Source organism: Callorhinus ursinus, unplaced genomic scaffold (genome assembly GCF_003265705.2).
Source record: "Callorhinus ursinus isolate GAN/ISIS: 27379988/994484 unplaced genomic scaffold, GSC_fseal_2.0 scaffold43, whole genome shotgun sequence".
NCBI classification, from domain to species: domain Eukaryota; kingdom Metazoa; phylum Chordata; class Mammalia; order Carnivora; family Otariidae; genus Callorhinus; species Callorhinus ursinus.
In genome coordinates, this window is record NW_027397105.1 from 12,471,277 (window position 1) to 12,481,081 (window position 9,805).

The 9,805-nt window shown below is 56.3% G+C and overlaps 1 protein-coding gene across 9 annotated transcripts in view; it reads right to left on the bottom strand.

Annotated features, from left to right (window-relative positions):
• Positions 1 to 9,805, bottom strand: part of MPRIP (myosin phosphatase Rho interacting protein) — a 153,170-nt gene that overhangs the window by 7,360 nt on the left and 136,005 nt on the right. For 7 of the 9 annotated variants that reach the window (XM_073881824.1, XM_073881825.1, XM_073881822.1 and 4 more), the window contains 6 exons: positions 9,370 to 9,487; positions 8,548 to 8,707; positions 7,348 to 7,467; positions 6,499 to 6,585; positions 5,490 to 5,652; positions 4,084 to 4,169 (listed from right to left, as the gene is read on the bottom strand). In XM_073881824.1, the coding sequence (XP_073737925.1) occupies positions 4,084 to 4,169; positions 5,490 to 5,652; positions 6,499 to 6,585; positions 7,348 to 7,467; positions 8,548 to 8,707; positions 9,370 to 9,487 (734 nt within the window). Of the gene's footprint in view, positions 1 to 3,484; positions 3,547 to 4,083; positions 4,170 to 5,489; positions 5,653 to 6,498; positions 6,586 to 7,347; positions 7,468 to 8,547; positions 8,708 to 9,369; positions 9,488 to 9,805 lie in introns of all 9 variants that reach the window. The other 2 variants (XM_073881823.1, XM_025863886.2) reach the window with 1 other exon arrangement.

Consider the following 9,805-nt stretch of genomic DNA (forward strand, 5'->3'; position numbering starts at 1 on the left):
GAGCCGGCGCCCCCGGGGTGCGCCTGCGCAGCTTGCGGCCGGGCGCCTGCTCCCGGCGCTCCCTGAGCAGCAGCTGGGGGGGGGGGGTGCTGTGACTGGGGACCTGGGAACACGTCAACGCAGTCACTAAGATTTTCAAAACGTGAAACCAATACTCTCCTCATGTGTGACCTTGGGCGAAGTTTAAATCTGTGGGTTTGAGGATGTGACACTTTCCTAACGGGGAGAAAGTATGTCCTACTTTACTCTTGGAGGCTTTTCCCCAAAGATCTAATTTCTCGGTGAGGAAAGGAAGATCACTTCGGGGCACGGCTGAGGATACTCCAGCACTGGTTGGGATGGGGCTGGTTCCTCAGCGGCCATGGGATCTTTGTGGCAAGTCTCGACACCACTGCCAATTCCCGGGGTTGGCCGGCACGTGCTAGAGCTCACGAAGGTCCAGGCTCCACTGAGACGTGGCAAACTCAGGGCTGGCCCTGGGTGCAGGCTCCAGATGACTACACCACTTGTAGCTCCAAACCCGAGCACCGTGCTGGTCCTGTGGGCCTGGAGAGCCCAGCCTGATGCTTCAGAGCACGTGGTTGTGAGTGGGGCCTGTGGGGCCCGGCTGCCTGCAAGGTTGGAGGGAAGACGGGTCGTCCCGGTGTGCCCCCCCCCCAGTCACGCAGAACAGCTCTGCTTGCTTTCTGTACCACGGAGCTGGATGTGTGTAAATGAATAAAGCTGTTTTGTTTTGTTTTGTTTTTTTAAATGAAGTGTTCTATGGCTAACCTTTCTGAAACCCACTGGTCCAGGTGAACCTAAACATAAGCAGTTGGTTAGGGTCACTGCTGAAGCTTGCTACCCAGTTGGTCGGAGGATGGGGGCAAATCCATGTCCCATTCTGAACCTGAAATTCCCTTAATGCACACAATTGCCTCAGATGCTCTCGGGTCTTCCCCCAAGTGCTTCAGGCAGTTGGTCTCAGACAGGTGCTGGGCACGCGTGGCCATGATGCGGGACGCCCCGCCCCTAAGTGCCAGGCCCACAGGCAGGCCGGTCACGGGCCACACCGCTTTCTTCTAGCTGGGGACTTCCAAGGGACACGAACGTCCTGCCCGTGGGTACCGAGAGTCCTGCTGTGCTCAGGGCTGCAGCTGGGGGGCAGGGCGATGAGGGGGACCCACGGCTGTGTGCCCAGTGCCACACACTGCTGTACACTAGAGCTGTACGAGCAGGAAGAACGGAACCCCCACACTGACCCTGCGCACCCAGAGAAGGGTTCTCAGGGTGCACCGTGGCTCATTCCTCCCACAGGGCCGGTCTCTGCACCAAGCGCCTGGGTGACCCTGTACTCAGCCTACCAGACAGGGGCCTCCATGAGAACCCTGTGGAGAAAGGTTTGCTCTGGTCTCAATACCAGAAAAGCCATGATGCTTTTAGGCAATGAGCTTGCCTTGACTTTTTGGGTGCCGAGACTTGCCATCCTTTTGAGTGAGGCAGGATACAGACCCAGAACATCAATAAAGGACAGAAAACAGTACATATCAGATCCCGTAACAAAGAGCACCCACAGTGATAGCTTTGGTTTCTGGGCAACTTCATTCCCCGGTCTTCCCGTGGTGGTGGCAGGGGATCTCCAAATACAGTCGGGGAAAAGGACAGCACACATCGGAGTGTGAGTGCCCGCTGACATTGTGACCAGCTCCAGCCTTGCTTGGCATCACAACACATGTCCCTAAGGACTCTGCAAGGTCCCCGTCTTTCTACACACACCAGCCGGACTGTGCCTGCCCACCGACCCTCTGGGAACTCGGCCAAGCCAAACGTGGACTCAAAGACATCTGGAGAAACCCCATTCCTGGGCTTCTTACCGCTCCTGTCTGGGGCCTGGCACCTCTGAGAGTCTGAGGCCGCCCTGGAGGCCCAGGCAGACCTTCTGCGCGTGCCTGACAGTTCCCTCGCTTTCTACCTTTGCCTTAGCTCTTTCCCGGCCGGCATAAAAGGTTTTCCCAGCACACCCCCTGCAAAGGCCCTTACTGATAAAGGTCTTTTCACCGATTTTCTGCCCCTTTGGTCCAGAATCCCCATGTATTTTTATTCCTCCACAGGGACTCGGACACATACTCTGTCCTGACGGGGTGGCCACACTGCAGCAAGGCTTTCCAGAAGGGAGTGAGAGGTTTTTCATGGACTGTCATTTACAGCATGGGCACAAGGCCTAAATCATTAACAGGTTGTAACAGCTACGCTTCAACCTCAAATAGAAAATATAATCTTTAATATGAAAACCATAAGCCAAAGAACAGGTTCTACTTTTGCCAAACAGAATGTTTTTCATGTTTAGGGAAAAAGCCTAAACCAAGTTTACAATCAACCCTAAACCATATTTGGTTATAAGTGATTTGGGGCTGCAGAAGAATAAATAAAACCAAACTGACTAGGTTTAAAATATTTGGGATTTTCCTAAAAGTCTTCCTAAAGCAAACCCGTTTCCCCCAAGCCACTGGGCTACAGCCCCTTAGCCAGAGGATGCTGGACTGAGGGTCCCGCATGAGCGTGAACCCCAGGCACGTAAACAAAAGGAGCCGTGCTGTGCGGCCCTGGGCCCATGTCCGTGTCCCCTCAGCCAGGGGCGTGTCCCAGCCCTGGGGTTCTTCCTGCTGTTCTTAACCTTATCGTCGGAGAATTACTGAGATCAAGTCAGCTCACCCAGAAGCATACTTTGCAGTGAGCAGCTGGGTACCTGGGATGCACAGCCTGGTGTGGAGACTGGGTACGGTCCAGGCATGAGCCCACTGTCCTTCTGTGTATTTGCAAACAGGCTGATGTTTCTCAGCCAGCACTTCGGTGCCCCTACCTCCTTTCTTTGTACCTCTGCCTTCAGTGGCACCCCGAGAGAAGCTTTTGTTTTGTTAAAACAAAAACAAAAACAAAAAAAGTGCTAGTAACCCTTCTGCCCCAACCCCCCTAGTCCCCTTGCTCTGCTGAGCCGTTTTCCTGGCCATGCCCACAAGGCACCAGCTCCCTGAAACCCAGGCTCCGCCCTGCCTTGGCCTATGAACTAACGCGGTGGGGGCTTCTTAGCGATGGGAGACTCTGCTTGTCAGTGGCTGCTGGGTCTCTGTCAGGGCCTCTCTTGACGGAGGGCAAGATGGGTTTCCCCAGAGAACGTGTAAAGCACAGATCAATCGCCATGCACGCTGACCAGTGCCGGGGGCCACTCACAGGCCCATGCCCACCCGAGATACTGCCTCTGTGGGCCGCCTGCCAAGCTGGGGGGGAGCTCCCCTCGGCAAAGGGTCAACTCTGGGAAGAGGTTAAAGGGCCAGTTAAGTCCCCAGAATGGGTTAAAGAAACTTGACCAGGATGGTGTATGTGCTTGCTGGAGCAGATAAAGTAACAATAAAACAAGGAGCTTGCTATGGAGGTGTGAGCAGTGCATGCAGGTAGCCACCCCCTCGAGGGTGGCAGGTGGGTGGGTGGTGAGAGGTGGTTTACCTACATGACAGGGGACCTGGAAGCGGGCTCGTTTCAGTTATCCCATGAGACCTGCTCAATTACGGACTGTCAGAGGAAAGAGCAAAAAATAAGACACACACACACACAATAAATCCTAAATGCAACATGCTCATTACTCCCACCCTCCGCCCATCCTTTCCGTGGGGAGGCGCGCAGCGGGCAAGGGACCCGCCGGGGTATATGCTACTCTGTGGCTGAGGGAAGAGGTGTAGGCAGCTTCCTCTCTTGAAGGTGCGGCATCAATATTACATTAGGGCCATGTGAAGAAGCGCAGAGTGGGGCTGGCCCAGGGGGCGTCTGGGGGGAGATCTGGCCTTGGAGGTCCAAGGTCGAAATCACCGCAAGCCCTGCTTCTTGTAGGCCTGGCCCCTCAACTGTCACTGTCAGAAGTCAGTTCCACTTCAGCACGAAGGCGAAACAGGGCTCGAAGTCACCAGAACTGGCCCGGCAAGTAGGCATGTGGAGCCAGAGGTGTTCTGGGACCAGGGAACCCCTGCTGCGGCCCGTGGTGGGCTCTGACCCCGGCTCCTCTCTCTAACGTCCGAGAGCCCCCCACACCCTGGGGTTGCACCCCACACTCACCTTGGACCTGATGTTTCTGAGTTGCCGGCTGACACAGGATCTGTCTTTCTTTAAGAAGTCAGGGTTGCTTTTAGATTTCATTATATCTGAAGGAACAAATGGACCCATTACTTTTGTTTTATAAAACCCTGTGCAACCGGACTGTTTAAAAATCTCCCAGGCTTACTGTTATCACCACACACCTATGGCAGTTCCTTAAACAACTTCAAGAGAAAACAAAGCCAATGACCATAAAACACGCTAGCTCCTGGACTGGCCAGAGGACGTCTGTGCAGCACTGCGCTAGGCTCCTCTGTCTGTGTCTGCACGGGAGGGCCGGGGACGTTTTGGTCCTGTTACTTACTTACTCCCACCTTCCTCCTGGCAACCCAGCACTGTTATAAAGCAGAAGAGCAACAGTTGTAATCCGCCCCCATCGAGACAGCCACCATTCAGTTTGGGGTAAAGTCGGCTAGGAAACAAATGTACACTGGGTCCCCCCCACGCCGCGTGTCCTGCTGGGGGCGAGGGGTTGCACTTGGTATATCCTGTTGATGGATCTCGTTTCAGGTCAGAACAGAAAGGTCTGCCTGGTTTCTCTTAACAATGGCTGGTATTTCACGGTGTTGTGAAGCCATGGGCCTCGATCTGCTGCAAATGCTACCTATCCTTGTTGGCTCCTTTCCGTGCATGCATTTTTCAGGTCACCTGGCAGGTCACAGGAGCTCTGCACCCACCCCCAAATGCTAGGCCTTCCTCTCTCCACGGCCCCGGCCACCCTGGGCTCCCCCTCAGGAGCAGCCACTGTTGTCACTTGGTGACCTGGCTTCCAGAGTTAGTCTACAGTTTGCTGCTGAGTGGTGCTCGGGTATTGCCTGACTGATTCCAGAAAGACAGCCGACTTGTCCTCCAGCGGCAACGCAAGTGACCTTGTGTCTGCCTACGCGCCTGGGCGGCTGCAATCGCTCCTGCTTGGCCGGCTGAGAGAAAACAGGGTCGTTTTCTGGGTATCGGTGAGCTACACATGCTGTCAGGAGCCGTGTCCTCCCTGCCCCTCCCCCACCCGCATGGCCTCTTGCAGATTGTATGGTCAAGGCCCAGGATCAAGTAACTAGTTTAGTGACAGCTGCCGTCACCAAACTATGGACTTTCTTCAGGAAAACGCAAAAATGCAAACTGGGATTCCTGTGAAAATCACACGGACAGCGCGATGTCCCCTCAAGGCAGTGAGTAGGGGGTCGCCTCGCGGCATGCCGGGAGGAAGATGGCTCCCCCGCGGAGGCCGGGGTCCGGCGCCCCTCCGGTGGTTCTGGGTGACGAAATGCATGTCTCGATACAGACCCAGGCTCCTCTGCCTTCACAGGAGCGCCGCTAACACACTCGGACCACAAGCTACGGGGTCCTGGCCCGGAGTCCAGGGAACTCACCGTATCCTGACACGGGGGTGTTTTCGGGGGATTTTTCACCCAGTGCTTCCGTTGCCGCTTTCAGCTGCTCTTTCAACCTGCTGATGTCACAGTCGGCCTTTGCCCTCACAATGCTGAGCTCCGTGTAGATGTCCTTGTACTTGTCACTAGCGTACTTCTTGTCCTTGAGAAGAAGAGCATAAGCGAGGGGTGGTTAGGGCCGGGCTGGGCGGTCCGTCTCCGCGAGGCTGGAATGCTCTGCAGAATGACTGGGGGGTGCCATCCACAGTCGGGGAGGCAGGGGACCCCTGTCTTCCAGAGGCCGACACTGAGTATGAAGTGGAACAGACAGAGCGGAGAGTCTCTGTCGAACGCGGGGCGAGCATCCCCAGGAACTCTGACAAGCACAGGCGTGGCCCTGACCCACTGCAGACCTTCTGGAAACCACCCTCTTAGATTTTTTTTTTTTTTTAAGGTTTTATTTGAGAGAGAGAGAGTGCATGAGCATGAGCTGGGGGAGAGGCAGACTCCCCGCGGAGCAAGGAGCCCGACGTGGGGCTCCATCCCAGGACCCCGGGATCACGACCTGAGCTGAAGGCAGGCGTTTAACCAACTAAGCCACCCAGGCGCCCCTGTCGTGGATTTCCTAAGTGACTGAATGGCCACCAGGGCTTCCCTCATCTTCTCCCTGCCTCCAAGAGTGCCCTGGTGCAGACGGGTGGGTTCCAGCCAGCTCTCACCTTCCAGGACGACATTTGTCTCTGGTCTCACGGTCCCTGCCAACGCACACAGGAGGCATGGAGGACAGGAACACAGCGAGACCTTAGTTTTACGACACGTGCTAACAGGCTGGCGTTTTACGAGAGCTCAATTTTGAAATCACGTTCCCCGTGAGAATGAAATCTACTCTCGAAGCGCCTACAGTTTGAGCGCATGAGTGCTCTGCAGCTCTGTGAGCTCTGGAGACCGGTGTCCCCACTCCGCCCCGAGCCCATCCTCAGACGTGTGTCCCGCGGGGAGGCGCCATTACCCGCAACGCTGTCTGCAGCTCATCCTTGAGAGAGCTGATCTCCTGTTTCAGGTACTGTATTTCTGACTCCTTGACCCGCAGTAATACCTAGAAAAACAGAGGGAGTAGGGGCTGACACTGCGGGGCAAAGGGACTTCCAGTCTCAAAAGCAAAGATGACGGCCGAGCAGGGACCTGCCCCCCCCCCCCCCCCCGTGACATGCAACCACCAATGCCAGCAAATACACTTCACCGTTGCTAACAGCTGGCCCACCACAAAGAGAAACAGAAAGAAATCCCCGCGATTCCTCCTAGACCCGAGCACCCCGTTCCTCAGCCTGAGGGCCGCAGTGAGCTCCCGGGCCGGGGCCCATGAAAGCATCCTGCTGAAACTGTTGGAACTCTCTCAGCCTCTCCCACATCACTGAGCCGATTTTCACGATGAAATGTTAACTGAATGGGGAGAAAGCTAAGTGCTTTTATAAAAACATGTAAGAATCCATCGTTCTGACTTAAAATAAACCTCCCTGCCCGAGTAATACGGCGCTATGGACCGTGAGCAGCTGTGGTGTTCACAGGGCTAGGAAATGTTTCACTTCAGGCAGGCGGTGTTTGTGGTGTGGCAGAAACTGTGGGCGCGGGGTTAAAGGTCCCCATGGCCTCCTCACGAGGGGTCCCCACTCCTGCCGTGGACCCCACACTGCCTGGCAGCTATTCTCTTTTGCTGCCTGGGGCGATCTGGATCCTTCCACGTCCTTCTTGCGGTCTCCAGCTCTCATCCCTGCCATGACCCCATAAGCTGAGGCCACCTCTGGGTCCCCGCTTGGGGCTTGTGTGGTGCAGAGCGGGGTGAAGGGGCTCTGAGCAGTACCTCTAACTCATAGGCGTCCTTGCCCTGTGTGAGCGGGGGGCCAGCGGCCTCTCCGCCCGCGGCCCCGGTCAGCAGCGTCCGTAACCGTGCGATCTCCGCAGCCAGGCGGTTGTTCAGCTCCTGCGGGACAGCAAGGGGGGAGGCCTCAGAGCCGCCTGGGGGCAGCCCTCACACGACGCAAGCGGGAGAGGCCGCTTCCTCACCAGAAGAGGGGGACATGTGTGAGCGGAGGGGACCACGGGCAGGGCTTACGCGCACTGCGACGTTTTAGATGTAACGTGCAAGGCGGCCGCCGGCTGTGACGTACAGCCCCGCAACAGCCGTTCACGTGCGCTGTGTTGGCGCAACTGCGGACGCAGGGCTCCATAACCCTCAATACCCTGTTGTCACCGTCACCGGTACCGGCGCACCTCACAGCCTGTCCGCCTTGAGTTTCTGGAGGGGCGGGCCCTCCTGCCGCCTTCCTGCTCACTTTCTGTGCCTTGTTTCCAACTGGTAAGTGGTCATCTTAGGCCACCGCGGTGACTAGCGGGAATCAGTCCTGCCCGAGCGCTGTCGTACGGGGTGAGTGTGGGCCCAGAGACCTCGAGCCTGGAGCTGGCCAACACATTTGTCTACTCAGTGCCTGGGGAGGATGAGCCGGTGGGTCATGCAGACAGTGGTCCGACTTGGTACGTCAGAGAAGCTTTTATCAAACTAAACCTACCCTCGAGTCTTTCCCCTAGCCAGGACTTTAAATGCACCCCAATTTTCTGAAGAACAGGCAAATTTTAAGAGAATAATCTGACCAAATAAAAAATGTGAACAGTGTATGGTCTTGACGGGGGGACGTTTAAACATGGTCCCAGCCTTGGGGGCAGGAGACTTGGGTCAGGTGCAATGACCCTCCCTCTCCGGCCCTGCCCAGCAGTGACGAAGCAGGAATCCAGAGACGCTCAGGAGAAACGGAAACATCTCAGAGATGCCAAAAGGGCTAGAGCCCAAATGAGTCCAAATTTAAACAGCTGGTTCATGTAGTAGATGGCCCCAGCTCCACCACCTGCAGTGAGTTTCTGTCACCATACTGGGGAATGTCAGACATCAGGGAGATGCCTGCAGAGGGTGTGGCCACTCTGTGGCTCAGGAACCCAGGGCCACCTCAGGTGGGGCCTGGCTCCCAACTCCAGCATGGGCCCCCCCCGCCACCGGCTGCAGGCTCACCTGATTGTGGGCATTGAGCTCCTGGTTCTCACGTTGGCACTGCCGCAGGGCCTGGCGCTCAGCCTCCAGCGCCTGGGCCAGGTGGGCATTCTCCAGGCATTTCTGGGAGTATTGCTCCGAGAGGACCTCCAGCTCCCGCTGCACCGACTGCAGCTCCTCCCTGGGAAGAGGGCACGGCTCATGCCTCTGCCCACAGCCCTGGCCCAGGCCTCTAAAAGGCCCCCGTGAGTCCCTTACTGCGAAACTTGAGGAACGACGAGACACACCCCAAAGAGCTGAGCAGACGACAGGCCCCAGGCATTCTGTGGTCTCAGCGAATTTGTACCCAGCTAAAAAAGGAACCACTTCAAAGGACTGCAGGCTTACAGAATCTCTCCTGCATCCTTCGCTTCTCCTCTTTCAAGGAGCTTAACGGTCCCACAGACAAAACTCCCATGATGTCAGGAGAGAAGTCACACTTGTGACTTGCTTTCAGCACTAACTTTTGAGGTGCTGTGTGTCCGATCAGCCAGGACCAGACTCTATCCACGCTCAGAAAATCAAAGCCTCATGACGTTCTTCTCGGTCACCCTGGACTCCTTGGAAAGGACTGCGTCTTCCACTAGCAGAACCAAGGATGACCGTGGGAAGGTGCTCAGCCCCTCAGGAAGGGCGGCTTGGAACTGCCCTCAGAACCCTCGGGCCTCCGCCAATGCCCACCCTTAAGACCCATGTCTTTGTGGCTCTTAAAAAGACACCGGGAGGGTGCCACCCCCCACACGCACGGCCTCCCTCCCGCCTGGCCTGCAAGGGCCGCCTCCTGCGGGCAGGAAGCTGACTCACAGGTGCTGTCGTCGTAGTGCTTCGATGTCCGAGTTGATGCTGCTGATCTGGGACCTCTGGCTCTTCTCCAGCTCGCGTTCCATCTCCTCTCGGTGGGCATTCTTCATGGCTTCGATGGCTGCAGGCAAGGACACGGCCGTCAGCATGAGAGGCTCAGGGCGCAAGACAGACAGGACGGCGTGTCTGCCCGCTGTCCACGCGACGTCCGTGAAAGGAAGGTCAGGCAGCCTTTCCCAGACCGACTCCCGGAGGCAGACACAAGCCAAGGAATTCCCAGGAACTCCCACCACAAAAGGGACGCAGATGCGTTGTTTTTTTTTTTAAACGTTTGAAGAAAGCCAAACTGATGAAATAAATGTCAACGCTATGAACTGTGCAAGACTGTGGAATCACAGACCTGTACCTCTGAAACAAATACTACATTATATGTTAAAAG